The 23743-nt window shown below is 39.3% G+C and overlaps 2 protein-coding genes across 6 annotated transcripts; one reads left to right on the top strand and one right to left on the bottom strand.

The window, feature by feature from the left end:
- Nucleotides 1–1855: 1855 nt before the first annotated feature.
- LOC122308073 (stemmadenine O-acetyltransferase-like) lies at nucleotides 1856–3983 on the bottom strand. The gene has a single exon (XM_043121235.1). It carries the CDS (start codon nucleotides 3377–3379, stop codon nucleotides 1973–1975), a length of 1407 nt encoding a protein of 468 aa, XP_042977169.1. The 5' UTR covers nucleotides 3380–3983; the 3' UTR covers nucleotides 1856–1972.
- A 10962-nt stretch (nucleotides 3984–14945) lies between these two features.
- Nucleotides 14946–23420, top strand: LOC122307521 (OVARIAN TUMOR DOMAIN-containing deubiquitinating enzyme 11-like). 5 transcript variants are annotated; one of them, XM_043120441.1, is made up of 10 exons: nucleotides 14946–15084; nucleotides 16070–16271; nucleotides 18011–18084; nucleotides 18928–18982; nucleotides 19095–19169; nucleotides 20099–20172; nucleotides 20274–20322; nucleotides 21774–21858; nucleotides 22961–23017; nucleotides 23108–23420. In XM_043120441.1, the coding sequence occupies exons 2-10, from the start codon at nucleotides 16104–16106 to the stop codon at nucleotides 23149–23151; spliced, it is 681 nt and encodes a 226-aa protein (XP_042976375.1). In that variant the 5' UTR covers nucleotides 14946–15084; nucleotides 16070–16103; the 3' UTR covers nucleotides 23152–23420. The 5 variants fall into 5 exon arrangements, with proteins under 5 accessions (XP_042976375.1, XP_042976373.1, XP_042976376.1 ...); XM_043120439.1 differs by having other exon boundaries at nucleotides 15037–15195; XM_043120442.1 differs by lacking the exon at nucleotides 14946–15084 and adding an exon at nucleotides 15211–15440.
- Nucleotides 23421–23743: the final 323 nt, after the last annotated feature.

Below are 23743 nucleotides of genomic sequence, written 5' to 3' on the forward strand. Positions count from 1 at the left end.
CTCTCTCTCATTAAAAAAAAAAAAAACATTATACATACACAATAATCTCATAAAAGCATCCCACACACTACGTTGTGTCTCCTCCCTCTTCCTTTTTTTTTTTTTTTCCTTTCTTTCTCCCCCCTCTCCCCTCTTCCCCCTTTCCCTTTCCCTTTCCCAATCCCTCCCCACCCCTCAGCCCAACCAAGAGAGAGAGAGAGAGATTGTACCTACCAATGAGGGGTAGCGATGACGACATTCTAACATTAGTGACGGATGCAGAGGCGAGGAGGATGACTGGGCTACAGTGTAAGCCAGACAGTGTCAGTAAGGGTCGAGGAAGGTGTGGCAACAATGTCGATGAGGGGCGAGAAAGATTTGGTGGCAATGTTAGTGAGAGGTTTCAGCTGCGACATCAATGAGACACATGGAGGGGGGAGAAAGAGAGAAAAAAGAGAGACGTGGCATACTGCCACATCAGTATCTGGGATCCTTTTATGAGATTATTTTGTATCTTTAGTAATCATTTAAAAAGATGGATAAGATGGTAGAAAAAGATTATTTCAAATTGTAATATATATGAATTTGAGAGTTTCAAGTTTGAGAAATAAATATGAAGTAGGCCTAGGGGTGTAATCGGTCCGGTTCGGTCCGGTTTTGGACAAAATCTAGGACCGAACCGGTAGGTACCGGTTTTATATTTTTCAAAACTAATTACACACCGATTTTCCTCTTAAACCAGTATTCCAGTTTTACAGGTTTCCGATCCGATTTGGTCCGGTTTTTCGGTTTTAATAAAATACAAATTTGTCATAAAAATTTTGTTTAAAAAAAAAAACTGATTTAAAAAATTCTGTTTTATTAAAAATCTATTAACATTTACAAAAATCTGTTTTACAAAAAAAATCTTCTATATAAAAAAATTCTACTATCAAAAATCTGCTTTATAAAAAAAAAATCTGCTATGTAAAAAAATTATGATATAAAAAATTTGTTTTATAAAAAAAATCCGTTATATAAAAAAAATTCTACTATATAAAAAACTGTTATAAAACAAAAACTAAAATAAGAAATCTAGTGTAAAAAAAAAAATCTGCTATAATCCTATATTAGGCGATTAGTATTAGTATATATATATATATTAGTATAAGTTATAGCTATATAATATATTAGACATTATAGCAGTATTAATATTAGACTATTAGAATAGCTATATATTAGTATTAGTTTTGATGATTTAGTGTAACTATATTGGTATAAGTATAACTATAATCTATATTAGAATATTAGTATTAGTATATATGTGATTATTTTTTATGTGATTAAAAATTATATATAATATAAAATATATTATATATAATATTAATATATAAATAGTACCGGTCTAGTCTAGTCCAAAACTAACTGGAATCGAAATCGGACTAGTTCCGGCCAGTTTTTCATTTATGGAAACCGGTTCCGGACCGAACTGGTCCAAAACCGACACAATCGGTCCGGTCCAGTTTGGTCCGAGCCGGTTTTCCGGTTTTTCAAATTTTTTTACACTCCTAAGCAAGCTGTTTAGTGAACCAATAGTGTACTGACAATTGATCGATTTTTTTTTCATTTTTTTTCTTAGTGATTAAGTAAGTGAATATTATTAAATTTATGTATTTTTTATAATAAATAAAATATTTAAAGATGTTAAAAAATGAATAAAAGAAAAGCCAAGAAAAATAAAAGGTTTGAAGTGGACTGGTCGGTTGAATTTGTAGCGAGGAACATCGGTTCCTGTAGCAGTATCCTAATATTATAGATACAAACGTCACGCAAATTTTTATCCAAAAAGTAGATTCCAACGTGAAAATATATAAAAAAAAAAAAAAAAAATTATTCCTTTAGACATACTTTTTTATAAAATGATTTGTTCAAGACTTGCAAGCTTTAGGCTAGCTTTATCTCTATGATCTATTCCTTTTTCACTACGTTGAGAGAAGGCAGGTCATGCTTATCGTCAACATTTTGAGACATTAACAAAATTCTTCCACCCGGAGTTAGAAATATAGCTTTTCAGACAAGAGAAGATATTTCGACGATGATCTGTAGCTCCTGATGACACAACAAATTGGAGCAACTTCTGGTCACGTTCAAACATGGCCATCTGTTCCTCCTCAAGGTTTACCCACATTTCAATTCCTTCACCATCTCTGCTACTCATCATCAGAATCACATTCTTAAAGGGCCTGATCGGACAAGCCACCCAAGTCGGCTTCCCCCACCCAAAATCTATATCGTAGACCGGAAAGCTGCACCAACTGGTGAAGTTGAAGAATTCTGTCTCAAACTTGAACATCTCCATCAATTCCATTCTCGTGGTCTCCAAGAATGCATTTGCGTCTTGTAGATGCTTCACGAATTCCGCGTTGACTTGGCTGATAGAATTCCTGATCTGTCTCGTCAAAGAAGGGTAATCTTTCTCAACCTCCGTCGGCGGTACTGCTGTGATCGCAATATTCCAAACATTCCCAAAGGAGTGCTCCGAAAGTCTTGGAACCATCCTTGGGCGCAAGTTCACGGCGTGACGTACTCCATATTGCTTTGCTTTGCCTCCTGGTTTGGACCGAGCTATCGTCATTAAACGCCACCATATGAATGCTGAAACAGCCTCCACCCGTGACGGACCCCTTTCGTCTGTACCAAACGCAACGGAGGCTTCTTTTCTTAGAGCATCAATGCTGGATTTGTTGAATACAAATTTTTTGGACGATAACCTTTCTTGTTCCATTGGTGGCACCCTCCTGAACCACCCCGGCAAAACTGTCTGAGGAAAATGGATGGCTGCATCAAAACTGGGATTTGTAACTTCATGATTAGCTCCTCGGGACGTGCTGGCCCATGCATTAATCAGTGCAGCAAGCGATGTTCCGTCGGCGATCTTGTGTGAATCGATCACGCCGATTGCAACTCCACCGCATTCAAAGATACTGTATTGGATTGCTAGGAGAACTGTCTCTCCGGGCCCTGTGCAATCCTTGTAGGGATCAAATGGGAGCAATGGGAGCAATGCCTTACCATCAGTTTTATCTACCACTTGAGATAGCTTGCATGCGACTCTTGCTTGAATATAGTTGACGCCCTCATCGTTACAATCAACGTAGGCATCTTCATCGATAAGTTCTCCAGCCAAGGGATAAAAGCGAGTTAAGGTTTCAGCTAGAGACCTTTTGAGCCAAGAAGATCTTTCTAACGGATTGAAGTACTTCTGGCCTGGATAGTTAAAATGGTAGAAAAAAATAGTCGATGTATAAAAGGGCGGTGCAAATTGGTCTAAGAATGAGAGCTTGAAGTTTCTTCTGTGATCTGGTGTTGGAGATGATGGCTTTATTTTCTCCTTGGAGATTATCTCAACTTCAATTGCCATCTAATTGCTTTCTGCAAAAGCATATACGCAATCTTTATATCGATCCGGATCAGGAATATGTAACATTACTCTTAGTCAAGATCAAAGGCTAGCTAGCTAGATCAAGATCAAACAAATAGACTAAGACATGATTGATCTGGAGAGAAGGTACTGGCAATGATGATCTATGAGTGGGATTCCTGGTTAGCTAGCTAGCTGCAGCACTTTGGTCGTGAGATCAGATCAAAAGAGATAAAAAAAAAAAAAAAAAATGATGAGGAAGAAGAAGGCCGATAGGAAGCGATGGAAGAGATATTGATCAGAAAGAGATCATGGCATGGATGTTTTAAAGAATATCAGAAATCCTGACCGGTACATACCCAACTGTTTGGCATAACGTACGTTCGGTTGTGTCCAGCCGGGAAAGATAAAATTATCGGGGAGATGGAGAGAGGAATGAGGAAGATTCTGCGAGAAAATCTACCTAACATAACATCAAAACCCAACTGAAAAAGCCAAGCCTGCTGACTTGTTCAGTACTGCTAACTATTCTGGGAGCTGGATCGATGGGTATCGCCCCTCATGTAAAGGGAATATATAACAATATGCATGCACCCAACTGAGCCGCCCGCCCATGCATGCACGTATATCCTTTTTAACTTGGTTATAAGCTCTAACCAAATTAAACATGCCATAACTATATGGCCGTTTTATATATAAATTAAATTAATACAGTTGCGTGATATATTCCAATATTCCACAAATTAATCGCTGAACAGACCGGCCATAACCATGGCCGTTTTGAAAATTTCGGCTGCATGGCTTCAGTTGTTTGAGAGAGGTTGCCGGCGGCCTCTCCGGGACGTTTGCGCAAACGATTTTACTTCTAGAAAATCCCCTTCATTTATTTTTTATGTGAGCTCATTTGTTTACACATATGGAATAATATAAGATGAAATTAAAGTTAACAATTAAATAAAATATTAATGTTAGAATATAAATTTTTTCAAATGATTATTAACCTTTTTTTTTTTTCTAGAATTTGTCAGATGGCATATAAACTTTCACGATATATAACATATGAGTCGGGTAAGTATGCCGCTTGTAGCTTACTGCTGTAACTGACCGCTAGAGTAAAATTCATTTTTTATTTTTATTCTTTTTTTTATTCACAATTTTTTATCATTTTTAAATATTTTAAAAAATAAAAAATATATTAATACACTAAAAATTACTTATTTAATTATTAAATAAAAAATAAAAAAATAAAATTCACTAAGTGGCCGGTCAAACGAAGCGGTCAACAACGGGTGGCGTACTAAATTTTCTCACAACATATACATATATCATAACTTTTCTCAGCAATTCTTATATCCAGCCTATTATTATTATTTTTAATTAGCATGCACGTATGCGACAGCTGGCCTTTGTGATAATTATATCCATGACTTTTATTTATTTTTATTCCTTTTCTTTTTTATTATTATAAAGAGAAAATTACTCTTTAAAGCTAAAATCCATCACCTCGTCCTTTTTTTTTTGTTTGTTATTAATAAAAGAGGACGTACGTACGTACTAATTCAACTTATAATTAAACGCTATTTTCATATCATTAAAAATAAAAAAATCATCGAGAAAATAGAAAAAATAAATCGAGGGAATGGTACTTAGATCATTTGTCGAGCTGAGTTTAACCATCCAAATAAATTAGATCATTTGAGTGAAATATGAACCAATTTTAATTGATCCGTTTAATCTCCCTTATTTTTTATTCATCATTTTCATGTTTTATTCTTAGTCACTTACTTTTTTTTTATTTTTTTTTAATAACATATGGAGAGAGAGGTTTTGAATTCCAAATCTTCATTTTGTAGGCTGGAATAAGGACAATCAGGCCACATGTTGCCCATATGTATCATCCAAAAAATAAGTTGGTTACAAAAATTACGAACATGATAAGAAAAAATCTTTTGTCATCAAATATTATTGATCACGATAATCTAATAGGAAAATGTCTCTGTTTATTCTCTCTAATAATTTTAGTGGCAAAATATCACTTTTTTCCCACGATATTATGTCTCGAAAAAAAAAAAAAAACTCATGACAAAAACCCCAATATGTTGTAGTGACAGGCCTTTGGCTATTATTTGGCACTCTTGAAGTAATAATAAAAAATGCAAATTCCTTATCAATTTTGACTTATTATTTTGGTGTTGGATTCGTGAGTAATATTAAGTACAAGTTTTAAATTATAGACAAGTTGTCACGCCCCCAAATCTCCACACCTGAACACGGGAAAATCGAAACGTCCGGATGGTGACAACCCGGGTCACCATCCCATCGACGGTGCCAAGTGTGTGCAGAAGCAACAAATGTGCACGGAAGAACACGCAGCGGATGACGAAAGTCATAACTAAGTACCAGAATTGTTCTCAACGTAATACAAGCTGTTTAAAACGTACATATATAAAATATTACAAAAACACAAATACAGTTTTAAACAAATATAAAACATAGCATCAGCAACCCGGCGGAGCCGCATCCTCGGGTTCAGCCTCCTCCTCCTCCTCCTCGAACTCTGCACCAAAAGCTACGGAACCAAAAATGGTACCGCAGGTAAGTAAACCCAAACACCACCAGATAAAAACACATAGAACTCAAACAACATGGATGCAAGAAAAACCAATGCACATGCCCCGCAAAACCACATTTTTACCACGCACGCCAAAAACCCATTTGGCCCAATAAAAACATATTCTTAAAAAACCACGCCTCGCCATTATCCCAGATAATGGCCCAAACCACCATTTTCCCAGAAAATGGATCAAAAGCCTCAAAACCAAAACTCGCCATTTTCCCAGAAAATGACCCGCATCTGAAAACCATAAAAACAAACCGGTTATGCATGCACCATGATCTCCCCTAGGGATCATCCGCACACCCTGGCTATGTGCCACACCGCAGGTAAGGAGCGCGCATGTGACACCTAACGAGCGATGCCCAGACTCGCACCCCGCGCGTACCTGGCCAGGCCATCCTCTAGCTCTCGCCAGCGAAGGGCCACGGAGTCGGTGAGTAGAGCGATGCCCAGACTCGCGCCCCGCGCGTACCTGGCCGGGCCATCCTCTAGCCCCGCTCCCGTCGTCGCCCAGCGACAACTCAGGGGACGTCACTCAGTATTATCCACTCCCGAATGACCAAAGGAGCTCCACCGAGATAATAACTCATCCCGGGAAACACAACTAAACCACCAAAAAGAGATTAAAAACCACAAAACAACTAAAAGAAATAAAACACAACATCAAATAAATTAAAAACCAATTTTAAAACGTAATTAAATTAAAATAATTAAACTAATATATTAATTAAAATAAAAACAATTATTTCAGCGAAAATACACTCAAAAGCGGGTCATCACATCCTGCCCTCCTTAAAAACAATTTCATCCTCGAAATTTCAGATCAACCACCAACTTAAAGCAAGCCACAAGAAAGCACATAAACCAACTGTGATCAAGATTAAGACACATACCTTCCTTATTCGAACAAATACGGGTACTGCTCCCTCATGTCCGCTGCTCGCTCCCAAGAGAAGTCTTGAGCTAACGGATCTCCCCAAGCCACTTTAACTAAAGGTATCGTCTTGGACCTTAACTGTTGCTCCTTCCAATCCATGATCTGCGACGGAACAACTTCATAAGTGAGATCCGGTTGCAACTGAATACCCGCTAGGTCGACGAAGCATGGTTCTTGCTGTCCAAAGCTCTTCTTCAGGGATGATACGTGGAAGACATCATGAACATCCCCAAAATAATCTGGCAAAGCAACTCTATAGGCGACGGACCCTACTCTCTCCAGAATCTGAAAAGGGCCGACGTACCTCGGATCTAGCTTCCTCTTCTTACCAAAACGCTTAACACCTCTCATGGGAGAGACTTTAAGGTAAACCCAATCACCAACTTCAAACGACAACTCTCTCCTCCTGGTATCAGCGTAACTCTTCTGGCGACTCTGAGCTGCCGCCATTTTATCTCTGATGATCCGGACTTGGTTTTGCATCTCTTGAATTATTTCGGGTCCAATTACCCTACTCTCCCCAACTTCATCCTAACACAAGGGCGACCTACACTTTCTCCCATAAAGAGCTTCATAGGGAGCCATCTGAATGGTCGCATGGAAGCTGTTATTGTATGCAAACTCGATGAGCGGCAAATGGTTTTCCCAACTTCCTTGGAATTCCAGGACACATGCTCGCAACATGTCTTCCAGGGTTTGAATGGTGCGCTCTGACTGGCCGTCTGTCTGCGGGTGATAAGCTGTACTGAACTTCAACTTAGTACCCAAAGCTGCCTGCAAACTCTTCCAGAACTGCGACGTAAACCTCGGGTCTCGATCCGACACTATACTCTTTGGTACGCCGTGTAGCCGCACTATCTCTTTGACATACAAACGGGTCAACTTACCCAAAGAGTCGGTGTTATTAACAGGTAGAAAATGAGCACTCTTCGTTAACCGGTCCACAATCACCCAAACAGAATTCTTCCCACTAGGCGTTCTCGGCAAACCCACTACGAAGTCCATCGTGATATCATCCCATTTCCACTCAGGAATAGGGAGGGGTTGGAGCATACCTGCAGGTCTCTGATGCTCGGCCTTTACCTGACGGCACGTGTGGCATTTCTCCACATATAAGGCAACGTCTTTCTTCATTCCATCCCACCAGTAATTTTTCTTCAAATCTCGATACATCTTTGTACTGCCGGGATGAACTGAATACGGGGCCGCATGAGCTTCCGCCATGATCCGTTCTTTGAAATCGGAGTTCTTTGGGACCACTCTGCGATCTCGGAACCGAAGTATCCCATCATTATCCATGCTATAATGCAACGGCCCTCGAGATTTTCGGACTCTTTTCCTGATGTTCAGCAGCTTCGGATCCTTTCTTTGGAGAGCTTTCAATTCTTCAAAATCAGTTACCCGAATATCAAGAACTGAAGACAAAATCTCTACTTGCTGCGAACTCTCTATAAGGAGCCTTCTCATCCCACAAAGCAACGATTCCAATTCTGACGGCTCGGCTTCATCTTCCAAATGTGACTTCCGGCTCAAAGCATTAGCAACTATATTAGCCTTCCCCGGATGGTACTTGATCTCACATTGATAGTCACTGATTAGCTTCAGCCATCGCCTCTGCCTCATATTCAGATTTTTCTGGGAAAACAAATGCTTCAAACTCTTATGATCAGTAAATACCTCGCAAGCTTCCCCATACAAGAAGTGCCGCCAGATCTTAAGGGAAAAAACAATCGCAGCCAATTCTAGATCGTGCGTCGGATAATTCTTCTCATGGTCCTTTAGCTGACGAGATGCATAGGCTACAACCCGTCCTTCCTGCATAAGGACACAACCCAAACCGAACTTAGACGCATCACTGAAGACTACGAATGGCTTATGCGGTTCTGGGAGTGCTAACACTGGTGCCGTCGTCAACCTGTTCTTTAATTCCTGGAAGCTTCTCTCACATTTCTCTGACCAAACAAATTCTGTATTCTTCCGAGTCAAAGCTATGAGAGGTCCGGATAGGCGAGCAAAACCCTCTACAAATCTTCGGTAGTACCCGGCGAGCCCCAAGAAACTCCTGACCTCGCGCACTGTAGTCGGGCGCTGCCATGACAAAATGGATTCTACCTTACTAGGATCAACTGCCACTCCGCCCCGGGAAATTACGTGCCCAAGAAATTTAAATTCTTCCAACCAGAATTCACACTTGCTGAGCTTGGCGTATAGCTGGTGTTCTCTCAATCTCTCAAGTACCAGACTAAGATGATACACATGCTCTTCAACATCTTGGGAATAAATCAGTATATCATCAATAAATACTACCACAAAGGAATCCAGATAAGGTCGAAACACTCGATTCATTAAATCCATGAACGCTGCAGGGGCATTAGCTAACCCAAACGGCATCACCTTGAATTCATAATGCCCATACCTCGACCTGAAAGCAGTTTTAGGCACATCCTGGTATCTGATTCTCAGCTGGTAGTATCCCGACCTCAGATCAATCTTAGAGAACACGGCTGCTCCTTGAAGCTGGTCAAACAAATCATCAATCCGCGGGAGAGGATATTTATTTTTGATGGTCACCTTGTTCTATTCCCGATAATCAATGCACATACGGAGGGTTCCATCTTTCTTTTTAACAAATAAAACTGGTGCACCCCACGGCGACGTACTAGGCTGAATAAATCCATTCTCTACCAGTTCTTGCAACTGAGTCTTCAACTCTTTCAATTCAGCCGGTGCCATACGATAAGGAGCTTTATGCACAGGAGCCGCTCCAGGTTCCAAATCTATAACAAACTCCATCTCCCGAACAGGGGGTAGTCCGGGCAAGTCATCCACAAACACATTGGGGAATTCTTCCACAACTGGAATGTCTGCCAAGGACTTCTTCTCAGACGGCGTGGACACCATCTGCACCAAGAATGCATCCGCTCCCCATGCAATCTCTCGTCTTGCCTGAATCGTCGATATAATCATTGGCTTTTCTTTTAATCTACTCCCCGCAAATTCCAGACAATCACCATCTGGAAGCTGAAAGCTAATTATCCGACTTCTGCAATTAATACTCGCAGAATATCGATATAGCCAATCCATCCCGAGGATGATGTCAAAGCCCAACAGCTTGAACACCACCAAATCAGCATCCAAGAACCTTCCCTCAAAATTTAACGGGCATCCCAAAGCAACCTTGGAACACCACACCATCTCACCATCGGGTAGAGCCACTACCATAGACTTCGGCAACGGCTCCGTGACCAAATTACACACTCGAGCAAACGTGGAAGACACAAACGATTGCGAAGCACCGGAATCAAACAAAGTACAAGCATAAAACTCATACAAACGGACTCTTCCTGAACCAAACACACAACCCATGAAATCCAAAAAGCAAAGAATAAACCAAAAACACCAAAAGAAATAAATCCAACTTAAAATTATATTGATCCATACCTGTGATTACTCCAGCATCATGGGTCGCTGGTGCCTCGTCATCCACCTCTCCGGGTGTGACAGCATAAACCCGGGCTTGCACTGTTTGTCTCGGGTTTGTCCTTCCACCGTGTCTACCTCCACGGCTTCCTTGAGCTCCTATTGGACATTCTCGGGCAAAGTGATCCTGCTGGCCACAATTATAACATCGAGCCCCACCAGAAGGGCACTCACCCACATGGGCTCTATTACAGACTCCGCATACAGGCACAAGTCCTCCCATGCGAACACTTAAGGATGCTTGCGGTCGAGTCCCGGTCCGCTGAACAAATTTCTGAGGCGAACCCGAGCTGCTTCCTTCACCAGAAAAACTACGCCTCTTATGCCCTGGAGGGGAGCCCATACTTAGATTGTTTTCTCGTTCCACCAGGGTGGCCACATCCACTAATTCCTGAAAAGTGGATATCCGATGGCTGACCACCATACGGCGTATATCAGGGCGCAATCCCTCCTGAAAATGATCAGCTCGCATCTCCTCTGTGGCGATAAGGTGAGGAGTAAATCGCTCAAGTTCGATGAACCTCCGAGCGTATTGTTCCACTGTCGCGCCCCCTTGGACCAGATTGGAGAACTCTCTTGCCTTTTGCTTCCTTACCGATGTAGGAAAGAAGCGGTCATTGAACTCCTTCTTGAAACGCTGCCAGGTCACCGCAGCGAAAGATCCCAGTTCAGATTCCAGCAGCACCCTCTTGGTATCCCACCAATCAGAAGCGGTACCTTGCAAGAGATAGCTGGCGTAGAGTACTTGTTGTGCCTCAGTGCATCCACACACCTCAAAAGTTTTCTCCAGATCTTTGATCCATTTTCCAGCCTGAAGTGGATCCTCATTTCCAGTGAAGTGTGGAGTCCTATGCGCCAGGAAGCGCTCATAGGTGCATCCGGCTTGCACCATGCTACTGGACCCTCCTGGATACATCCAAGGCCCTCCCTGATATGGCCAAGGACCTCCTGGTTGTGGCCAAAACCCTCCTTGTTGCGGACAAGGCTCTCTTGACGGTGGATAAGGTCCACCTGATGGTGGCCAAGGACCCCGTTGTTGTGGCCAAGGTCCTTGTGGTGGCCAAGGCCCTGTCTGTTGAGACCTCGCACTCTGCTGCATAAATTCCGTCATCTGCCGTATTGCTTCGGCTAGGGAGTCATCCCTGGAGATATTGTCCCGTGGCTCCTGAGTATTTTTCCTTGGTCTCCCCATATTCCTACCACAACACCACTCTTGACCCTCCTTTAAGAAAACAAATAAAACCATCATAAAACCAACAAAAACAAAACCACACCCCACAGCAAGAAACAAAAGAACCCAGCTTGCAAAAACATAACCAAATAAATACAAACAAACAAACAAGCTCCAACAAATAAAACAAATAAAACAACTGTACTTAACATAATTTTTAAAACACAACTTTAAAAAGCATTCTGGTACTGCCTACGGGACATGTGGTTTTACCCAGAGCCAAACCGCTCTGATACCACCTGTGACGCCTCCAAATCCCCACGCCCGAACATGGGAAAATCGAGACGTCCGGATGGTGACAACCCGGGTCACCATCCCATCGACGGTGCCAAGTGTGTGCAGAAGCAACAAATGTGCACGGAAGAACACGCAGCGGATGACGAAAGTCATAACTAAGTACCAGAATTGTTCTCAACGTAATACAAGCTGTTTAAAACGTACATAGATAAAATATTACAAAAACACAAATACAGTTTTAAACAAATATAAAACATAGCATCAGCAACCCGGCGGAGCCGCATCCTCGGGCTCAGCCTCCTCCTCCTCCTCCTCGAACTCTGCACCAAAAGCTACGGAACCAAAAATGGTACCGCAGGTAAGTAAACCCAAACACCACCAGATAAAAATACATAGAACTCAAACAACATGGATGCAAGAAAAACCAATGCACATGCCCCGCAAAACCACATTTTTACCACGCACGCCAAAAACCCATTTGGCCCAATAAAAACATATTCTTAAAAAACCACGTCTCGCCATTATCCCAGATAATGGCCCAAACCACAATTTTCCCAGAAAATGGATCAAAAGCCTCAAAACCAAAACTCGTCATTTTCCCAGAAAATGGCCCGCATCCGAAAATCATAAAAACAAACCGGTTATGCATGCACCATGATCTCCCCTAGGGATCATCCGCACACCCTGGCTATGTGCCACATCGCAGGTAAGGACCGCGCATGTGACACCTAACGAGCGATGCCCAGACTCGCGCCCCGCGCGTACCTGGCCAGGCCATCCTCTAGCCCTCGCCAGCGAAAGGCCACGGAGTCGGTGAGTAGAGCGATGCCCAGACTCGCGCCCCGCGCGTACCTGGCCGGGCCATCCTCTAGCCTCGCTCCCGTCGTCGCCCAGCGACAACTCAGGGGACGTCACTCAGTATTATCCACTCCCGAATGACCAGAGGAGCTCCACCGAGATAATAACCCATCTCGGCTTGGGCTCGTGAGACACACGCACCCGAAAATCCATTCACGCCAGCAAAACAGGATTTCTCAAATAAAATAAAATACACGTGCATGCCCCATGCAAATGCAATTATCAACGCACAAAACAGACAACCAATCATAAAACAATAAATCAAGCAACTCCGTCCTCCATCCATCCGACCCCCGAACTCCTCGGACTCAGGCCGGAATCAACCAACCAGCAAATTAAATTATTGAAAGAGAAATATATATTTAAATCTGAAAATAGGGTTTGGAAAATACTTACAGCGCTATATGGCAATTTTAGAAAACATGCGGCGTTGCAAACGGCGCCGGAAAAGCAACGTCATAGTGAAATTCACTGTGGCCGTGGGTTGTGAAAAACCCACTTTTGAACGGGGACAAACTAGGACACGAAATTGATAGGGAATGGTTTAGGGATGATTGTGAAGCTATTGGAAGTGGTAGTTGGCCGTGGGTGGCGGCGGAATCGCCGGAAATAGGCCGGATTTCCCAAAAAGGAAAGCTAGTTCGTAGGAGCTGTTCCGGTGGTCGTTGGAGGCCGGAAATGGGTGGGTTAGGACGGCAAGGGACCGGTGATGAAGTGGTGAAGAAATGGTGGCCGGAGGTGGAGCGACGACGGCGGATCGAGCTGAAAACCGTACGGGCTTTGATGAGCTTTTCCGGCCAAACGGCCGGCCGGCAGGGGGAGATATTTGGTGGGAAGGTGCGCCGGAGGGAGGGGGTTCGAACGAGACCGGTGGTGAGCCAAACTGTGGCCGGACGACGGCGGTCTGGGCTGAAGAAGGTTCCGGCCGTGGGTGAGGAGAGAGAAGAGAGAGAGAGGCCGGGGGGGCTCGAGCGGGAAGAGGAAAAAGAAAAAAAAGAAAAGAAAGAAAAAAGAAAAGAAAGGAAAAAGAAAAAAGGAAAAAGAAAAAAAAGAAAAAGGAAAAAGAAGAGAAAAAGGAAAAGAGATGTAGGGAAGAGATGAGGTCCAATCCTCATTCCGGAAAACACAACTAAACCACCAAAAAGAGATTAAAAACCACAAAACAACTAAAAGAAATAAAACACAACGTCAAATAAATTAAAAACTAATTTTAAAACGTAATTAAATTAAAATAATTAAACTAATATATTAATTAAAATAAAAACAATTATTTCAACGAAAATACACTCAAAAGCGGGTCATCACACAAGTCTTATTCAAATTATTTGTAAAAAAGTAGCTTTACTAATAAAGAATATGTTTTTTATACCTTTTTTAGTCTTCTTTTTTTTGTTTTTTATATAAATTTATATGTAATTTGTCTATTTAAAATTTATACAAATCATTTATTTGAATTCGTGTTGGGCATGCAAGTCAAGAGAAAAATTATTAGCTTTGAATGTCACGTGTCGGGTGTCATGAGTTGTATTAAATTGAGTTCGAATTATATCCAAGTTAATTTTAATTTGATCCATTTAATTTACCAGATAATAGTAAAGAAAAATTCTATTCGTAATTTTTATACACTATATGTTATATTTTTTCATCATTATTTTTTCTCTTAACAAATATGTGATATATAGATGATAAGTAAAATAATTTAATTAATTTAAAATATGATTTATGATGTGTAACAAAATTCAAAAGTAAAGAAAAATTATATTTGAAATCGTGGATTGTGTAAGTACTATGCAGTCTTTTTGAAAAAAATAAATTAATACTGGACAGATATGAAAAAAAATTAATTTTTTAATCGTATATCTTATTTTTTCAAAATAATTACGTGATATTTACGTACTCTATAACTATACATAGTATTATTAAAAAGTAAAATCTTTTCTCCTTCAACTACCTTCTTATTAAATTCATATTGTATTCTTGAATCATATCAAAAGTTGTTGATTGTAAAAATCAGTGATTAAAAAACAATATAATAAAAGATGTACTTTGACTAATAAAATCTAGATTTTAACATAATTTATGAGAAAAATGAATGATTCAAGTAGAAATATTTTATTTACGTTAGCTCACCAAAATAGAATTAGAAATAAATTAATGATTATTTATAATAAATTAATTTAATACATATCATTTTTGTTGAGAGATAAGCCGACGCGGACACGACTTCATAGAGTCCCTTGCACGGATGCGCGTGTGGAAGTTTCTTGTCTGAGGGAAGAGAGAGAATGACGTCTAGTTCAAGACTCCAAGGCTTGGAGCGTTAGCCATAACTATCATCATTCAAGGTTAGAAAAACTTCAACGCCTGCCTCCATAGAAAAAAGGGACAAAAGAACAGAAAAAAACGAAGTGTGACGCCTTATTTGTTTGCGTTCTTCCTCTCTATTTCACATCCCGGTAACTAACAATTTCTGTTCATCTGTTATGGGATATTATACGATTTTTGTTTTACAATTTTAGCATATTATCCCGTGCATTGTTTCTAATTCCATTTCGTGGAAGTTTGTTATACCCGTGTTTGCTAGCTCACGAAACCAAAGAAAAGATGAAAGAACGGAAACTTGGGTGATTGGCGGTAATATTTTTGTGATGGATGCTAAACTGATATAAATGATACTATAAGGCATAGCTTACAGCACAAGGTTTAAAGAATATTTTGTTCTTGCTATTCGTTGATTGTCTCTCCACTACTTTAAATTCTGGGTATTCTTTAATTCTTTATTTGAGTTCGTATTTTTACTTTTGTTTTGGTTTCTTGATTAATTCCCAGTCTCTTCTTCTCTGCCAAATTGCTTTTAATCGTGGTTATATTCTGTTTGGTCGGTGAGAATTGAGAGGGAAAAGATGATAAGATTAAGGTTTGAGCCTAAGTTGAAGAATTCATAACAATCGAATAGAAATTTAAGTTCTTGCACTGGATGTATCTGTTAAGTTTTCTTTTCTCTCGCATGAACTATCAGCAACTAGAATAGAGAATTCCGGACGAAGAAACAGTGATAGATTTTGGGTTCCATGTCCTGTAACTCTCTTTGGTTTTAGCGGATGGGTATTTCTTATTCGTTTAGATGAAGGATCTGGGATTCTGGGTTGATGGTTGATGTCTGTGCGTATAGTGCATACTTGTTTGTTAAAGTTCCTATGGTTATTTGTGTATATGTATATATGGATTAATAATAAGCTTTTGTTAATATGCATGTAAATATGTACATATGGGGTACTCCCATACATCAATTTAATCCGTCAAATTATTTTATTTTGGCATTTTTTGTAGTCTGGTGTTAGCTATCGGTTTCAGTTGAGGTAGTATGTATGGAAGCAACAACATCGCAAGTGCAAGCTCAAGCTCCAGTTTGAACAGCAGCATCCAGGATACAGAGGATGACCAAACCATTGCAAGCATCTTAGCAGAGGAAGAACAATCAAAACGGGATGGCCGGCTTGGGAAGAGGCTCTCCCATTTGGATTCCATCCCTGTATGCTCCTCACTATATCGATATGTTGTTTTGTTTCTCTTATAAATCCTTCTAGTATTAAGGAATTTTGGGGGTTTTATTGTTATCATCGAGCATTGAAGTTGCTTGCTTTCTTCAATGTAAATGCTTAATGAGAAGACTATGCAAATGCCTTCTTGATTTAACACTGTTTGGAACCACATATTCGATTTAAATTGGCCGTCTATAGGTAAGTTTACAGCAATTTTTGAAGTATATATATGGTACTCTGTAATCACTGTTTGCTGACTATGAAAATATTTAAGTGTGGGCGATATTCTTTCACAAAGCACATTGTCAGAAGGTCAACTGTTTAAGCTACTGCTGAAGTTGTTGGTTTTAATTTGGATCAAAACTTGGAGTTTTATTGAGGACAGAGAATAAGGTTTTATGCAAATTGGCACACAAAATAGCTACATCTACTCATGTGTACACCCATACAGCTCACACATGCATGGATGTGCATGTGCTTTTATGTTTGTAGTTTTTAGTTATAATTACAAATTGTTAGACTATGTTGTACAGTTTTGTGAGGCTGCTTATTGACTACAGACCAAGGGTTAGGTTAGTTGGGGAGGTTTTGATGGTGTGATTGGCTGGTACTATTTAAAACCGCATACAAAAGAGAGACTGCAGAAAAATTGAAGACGGAAAAAGAATAAGAGGATGAAAGAGAGGAGGGAGGAACTAGGAAAACAGGCTTCATAAAAGAAACCAAAGCGTTGTATACTAGATATATGGGTGGTAGTTTTCTGTAGAGTTCTTATGACGTATTCTCTATTGTAGCAATTTCCTTTTTCTGTTACTCGTTTCCTCGCAGTTGTTTACAATAAAGAATACGACAAAGACCTGTACTCAGGTCTAAAATTACCAGGCCAATGGTATATACACAAGTCTGAACGCTTGGGCTTCCGTGCTCTTATTCTTATGTGAGACTTAGGTGACTTTGACTGGTAAACCTAACTTTGTATGTTCATCTCATGTGGTGCTGCTGTCATGCATTTCATTCTGTCTAACCTTAATTACATACCATTTGGGACCTATAGTTGTAACTTAGTTTAGATCTTCATGATGAAAAAGTACTAAATTTTTCCTTGGCCAATTAGAGTGTTTCCCTTCAATGCAGAAGCAAAATAATGTGCTGATTGAGATTCTTTTACTTAGAAATTATCTTGCTGACTTTGGGGTAACTTTATATCATCTGTTTTTGATGACGTGAGATTTCAAGGCCGGGCTCTTCAGACCCACCCTTGGGGTGTGACCTTGGATATGTGATCCCACCTGCCAAAACCGTGTATCAAGTAATCTGGGGGAACTCTCAGGGCATATTCAAGTCTGTCAAACTTCCTTAAAAGTCATAACGAACATTTTCCAGAATTTTTGCGATGTCCTTGAAAGTTTTGGAATTGGTGAAGTATTCATAACTGTGTGTGTATATATATATATATATATATTTTATAAATAAATAAATTATATTGATCAAAGAATGGCTAAGCCAGTACACAACTCTGATGCCCTAACTAGGTAGGCACTTTAGAGGCAAAAAATCATGAAGGGCCATGCCATTAAAATCCACAGCAATAGCCCAACTACAAAGAGTTCTAAAAAGTGTGTGTATACATATATATATTAATAAGTATATATGTATGTATGCCTTCTTTATTAACTTGACTAAAGTACCTGGCTATCTTAGCACTTATTGACGAGGACTGTGTTGGCAGCATACTCCCCGGGTTAATGGGGAGATTCCTGATGTAAATGATGCAACCTTGGACCATGAGCGGCTGTCTGAAAGGTTTGACTCTATTATGAACTTGATGCAATTTTTTTCTATAACTTAGTGAAAAGAAAAGTTCATTACTTACCATAACTTGGCATGTGAGATTATTATTATTATTATTATTTTTAATTCCAGTGCTTAGCATGTATTGTGAGCTTAACTTATTTAATTTTTTAAGTCGGAAACTTATTACAAGTACCGTTGTGTCAAAGGTGAGCTCAATGCTCGCTAAGGTTGTTTCTGAGTTTGCCCCTTCATTTTATGTAAGAAGGAAGCCTTCCATCTTCTTCTTTGGATTTTCTTATCTTTTTAGGCTCAAATTCTACCTTCTACTAAACCTGAACATGTTGTGTTGTTTCTTTCTTCGCAATAAACATGTGACAGGGTAAAGTCCTTGTACTGTAAATTGATGATGATGCTGATGAATACAGTTGTATTCTTAAGAAAAAGGCACTATCAACTGCTACTGCATCTTGGCATCGTGCTCCACTTGGGCTGGTACCTTTGTGGTGCCTAGTGCCTTGGACAATTTGGAGATCTAGGACCTTGAGTGTGCATCTTTGTTTTGGTTACCTTTTCATTAGCTTTCTCTTGATTGACACTTTTGTGCAAGTTTCTAGTTTCTTATGCATTTTCAGTGGCATGAATTTTGTTTTCCTTTATCACACTTCTTGGTTAGCTTCTTATTAGGGATATCATCAAAGCAAATAATAAAACATGTAGCTCATAGAGCACCTTAGCAATGTTTATACTCAGGGACATTTGTAATTGAGTTTCTGGACCAACTTACATGTGCATGTGATGTGGTTTAATAAAATTCTTATTTACTGATAAAAAAAAATGAATTGGTTTTCATAGGTTGGTCACATATGGGTTAGCTGAACTGCAGATGGAGGGTGACGGAAATTGCCAGGTTCAATAAGTTTGGTTGATTTCTTTTGTATCAACTCATGCTTTCCCCTTTCTTGGGTGTTAGTTTCAACTTGAAATATTCAGTAAAATATTTGTTCAAAAATACTGGACAGTTTCGAGCTTTAGCAGACCAGTTGTTTCGCAATCCAGACTATCACAAGCATGTAAGAAAGCACATCATCAAGCAGGTATGGAACAGAAAACTTCACTGGTGCATTCACTTCTCTACTTCTCTAGCTAATAAAATAAATGAATATTGTAAACATCATAGATAGATTTCTTGGAGGGTCAGAATTCCATGGGGAAATATTCAATCCATTAATGGCTCCTATGCTTATTTTTTAGATGGTTGGCAATCATTGACATTTGGGGCTTCATGTTCTTTGGAATATATGGTGGTATTAGGGAGACTATCAATTTGTTGAGAGGCGGGTGATGTTGTCCTGGGATTCTTTTGGTTTTTGGATATGATACAATCAGCATGAGTTTTGCAAATGTGAAAGTTAGGGAGATCGATGCAGGAGCATCCAAACAGCCTGCAAGGCTGGGCTAATGAAATGGGGATATTTTACCCGAGCTTCAGACCTTGCTGATAGACTTGAACCAAACCTGACCAAAATCGGTTGGATTCTACTGGAGGGTCAAGGTCTGGTGTTGAGCAGGAATATTAGGATATATAACTTTCAAGAGGTGGTTGTGTTGGGGGTTGATTTTATAGGCTCTGAAAACTGGATTCATACGAACCCACAAATCCCCTTTCATGTCCTGAATGTTTAATATGTGATATGAATGTTCAGAATACTTAACCCCTAGGGGTTGGCTTAAGTGGTAAAGGCCTTGGGCTTGGGGTATGCTCCCCCCAGTTCTAAGGTTCAAATCCCCTTGGGTGCAAACAATCTCTAGGGGCCATCAGATTGGGGGATTTTCCCATTGAATTACCCGAGGTGCACTTGCGGGAAGCTCCTTGCTGAGGGCCTGTACACCCTCAGGATTGGTCGGGACACTATTCTTGAACACCTGGTGCCAATAAAAAAAAAAAAAATGTTCAGAATACTTGTTGAATGTTATGAGATGGAAGTAAATTCTGATGGAACTTCTCTCCCCATTTTCTTCCCAGCTAAAGCATTACAGAAAATTATATGAAGGTTATGTCCCAATGGAGTACAAAAGCTACCTAAAGAAGATGAAAAAGTAAGCTGTGATTCCTGTTGATTTTCTTGCAAAATCAGGGATAATTTTACATCACTTAAAGTAAACACTAATTCAATGTCTATATCTTTGTATTCTACTAGATCAGGTGAATGGGGAGATCACATAACTCTACAAGCAGCTGCTGATCGAGTAAGTTTAATATTTATCTATCTGTTTTCCCACTCATCTCTTGAGACCTTAGGAAAAAATGTATTGCACTACTTTTTTTGTTCAGTTATTTCTTGTTCAGTTATTCTTGTACCATGCTAAAGATGAAACAATTGGGAGTTGTTTTACTTTTAGGGGAAAATAGTATGTATGCTCTCTTGTCTCACTCAAAGAGCAGAAAAAAGAAGAAGAGAAAACTTATATTAAATATGATACTGAAGGTAGCTTTCTCTTGCAAAAATTGTGTTACCATGAAGCTGACTAGGAGTTTTAGTTGGAAAACCCATCAGGTTATTACCCCCTGAGATGATGTTTTCAAAATGGAACTAGGGACTATAGCGTCCTTGTTCTCGTTAGGTGTGTCATGCATGACTTCACCAAAGATGCATTGTGTTCTCAATAACGACAACACCTAACTCATAGGAGTTTTCCGATCTGCATGTCTATAGCCTGCTGTGTGTATCGAGAACCACGAACTCAAATTATTGATGAATATTCAGATGTCCTGAAGAGAATTGATGTCTGTAGAATTATGGGGGAGTTTCCATTTGTGTCCCACTTTTTCATATAATGAGTCATCCTTGTGAAACAACTGCAAGGATTGACATCTTAGGATTCAAATTTTCGTTTCCTTGTAGTGGAAGAACTGACAGGTCCATTACCTGAAAAACCAGAATCATTCCAAACCTGCATGATAACTAGTTGAAGGTGACGTTCGGAAAGATTCTCCCTTCAAATCCTCCTGAATTTGGTAGGCGATATCAATTGGAAACCATGGTATCTGGTTGACAAGTAGCCAATCCAAAGGCTATCTGCAACCTGGTCAAGTTACCAAATTATAGAACTGGCCAGTGCATTCCTTGACACAAATGCTATTGTGTTAGACCAACAACCTTAAGATGCCAGGAGGAACAACTTTTTGGCTTATAGATTGCTTCGTCTCTTCCCATGATCCAATTACTCTGAATTGTATGTTTAAAGTTCTCTTAATCTCCCAAACCCTGGATGTCCGTTTCAAGTTTGCCTTTGCAAAGTATATGCTTTGAACTTCACACCAATGGAAATGACTTTCTCAAATGTGAACCCAATCTTGAAAAATCTCAGGATTGCATTGACCAGGAAAAATGGGGCACATCTAGTTAGCATGAGTCCTTTGCTGAACAACTTTTACCTAATTTCTCCACAAGCTTTATTGCTAGTGATTTAGAGATGATGGCTGATAATATTTGAGGTGGTGGTTAACATTATTCTTCCTTGTTCTTCTCATGTTCTATTACTCTGTTGTTTGAAGTTCATCTCTCATGTTACATGGTTTTATCTGTATTATTACACGTTTAGTTTTTTCCTATTGGTTTTGTTTCTGTCACTTCTAAAAAGCTATTCAATAACTTTTGGGAGGACTGGATTCTGACTTTTCATGGAATTTTCTCTAGTTTGGTGCCAAAATCTCTTTACTGACATCTTTCCGAGACACTTGTTATATCGAAATCCTCCCCAAAGACCAGAATCCCACTAGAGGTAAATATATAACCAGATTTCTTTTGAATTTCCTATGCTTATTTTCAGCTACAATTCATTTCTTCCTAGCTGTTATTATTTCTTGTATTGTTGACAGTATGAGCTATTTTTGCTGGCTCAATATTATCGGCTTCTTACTTTGTGTAGTCCTTTTGTAAATTAACTCATCATTATTTCACGGAGATGTTTAAGCGAATGAACTTTTTTAATGTAAAAATTCAAAACTCAATAGATGCTCCACAAACGTTATAATATCTATTTTTACAGAAAAAGAAAAAAAGATGCCTCACAAAACAGCAACCTAAACTTAATTGAGGGAGTAGAGAAGCGGACTTAAACAAAATGAATCCCTTTATTGCTCAGTTACTATAAGTTGACTTAGTATGAAGTCGTTATTATTTGTTTTGGAGACCAGACTGCCAGAATTACGTTGTGGCAGTTATGTCACTGTAATATTTTTTCTGTTGGTTATTAAAAAAAATGTTCTTTTGCTGTTGGTGAAAATCCTAATTATTAATGCATTGCTTTAATTATCCATGAATCTCATGGTAGTAATCTAGAGAAGTAATGTTATACAGGGCAGACTAATCTCATCACATCACAGTTTGAGGGACATTGTTATCACATATTAATCTCATCACGGTTTGAGGGACATTGTTTTTAGAGCTTAGACCCCTTGCAAAGCAGTAAGGTGGTTTTGGTGTCACCAACAATTGAATGATTAGTAACTTATGCATCGTGGCAGTGACAATATCATTGATCTAAATTGGGGCCATTGGAAGAGAACATAAGAAGATTTTCAGTTTTTGTCTAATGACAAGATGAACTTTTATTCAATTATTTATGGACCAATATTTTTCATTGCTCACAACACAATGCAGTTCAGTGACCAGTAGTTTTGAGTAGTGTGAGCATAACATTATAACTATCTTTTTACATCAAGAAGTTCATTAGGGAGTTCTAATCCCTCCTAATTTATTCATGCAATATATTAATTCAATCGTATAATGGATGATGCCTTGCCTTCATCTAACTGTTGCTTACTTTTGTAAGGTTTATATTTTATTATATCTTAGTTATGACTGACCGTTTATGTTTCTAGAACTCTGGCTGAGCTTTTGGAGTGAAGTGCACTACAATTCATTATACGGAAGTGGAGGTGAGAAACAAAACTATCATGTACTAGCTTTGCTGTCTCAATGTTATAGTGTCACAAATAAGACTGATTCTTTACTGGATCTATTTACAGATGTTCCCACCAGGGTAGCCAGAAAGAAACATTGGCTCTTCTAGAATTAAAGCACCGTACTGGGTAGCGTTTACTCAGTGGATATGTACCTCGATGTCGTTACACATGATCCTCGGATGGAACCTTATTTTTTGATGTATGCAGACTTTTATATTTCAGTTTTTTTTTTTTCGAAATTTATTTTGTGTATGTAAATATGCATTAAAATTTGAGCAGTTTTTCGATTCACTGTAATTGACAAAACGATGGCTGAGCATAAAAACTTGGTTTCCAAACTCCTAATGCACAGAACAGAAAATGAAAGACTTGATCATCTCCTGGTTCTAACATTATTTTTGGTGTTTCTGTAATCTCAAATTGTCTTGCCAAAGAGAATGACAGGTCTTGCAACTTTTGAACAATTGATTTTGAGAGCCAACTTAGCAATGAGGGGGCAAAGTAGTGTCCCCTCCATCCACCTTCTCTTGGAGTGATATGCCTGTCCTTCACCTGATAATTGCCCTCCCTATCCTTTATATATTTTTCATTTTTTTTTTTTTTTTATGAGTTCTGATTTTTCTATTTTTCTCTTTGGAGATTATTGAAATCATGAGTTTCAAAGGTAGACCGAATAGGCAAAGAACAATGATCAGAAAA

Source organism: Carya illinoinensis, chromosome 4, assembly GCF_018687715.1.
Source record: "Carya illinoinensis cultivar Pawnee chromosome 4, C.illinoinensisPawnee_v1, whole genome shotgun sequence".
Taxonomy (NCBI): Eukaryota; Viridiplantae; Streptophyta; class Magnoliopsida; order Fagales; family Juglandaceae; genus Carya; species Carya illinoinensis.

What these genes read in the sequence shown, in the direction of transcription:
- LOC122308073 (XM_043121235.1), bottom strand. Translation starts at nt 3,379, where the DNA reads ATGGCAATTGAAGTTGAGATAATCTCCAAGGAGAAAATAAAGCCATCA.
- LOC122307521 (XM_043120441.1), top strand. Translation starts at nt 16,104, where the DNA reads ATGTATGGAAGCAACAACATCGCAAGTGCAAGCTCAAGCTCCAGTTTG. An exon ending in CCCATTTGGATTCCATCCCT is followed by an intron (nt 16,272 to 18,010) that starts GTATGCTCCTCA and finishes CTGTGTTGGCAG; the next exon opens with CATACTCCCCGGGTTAATGG. An exon ending in AGGGTGACGGAAATTGCCAG is followed by an intron (nt 18,983 to 19,094) that starts GTTCAATAAGTT and finishes AATACTGGACAG; the next exon opens with TTTCGAGCTTTAGCAGACCA.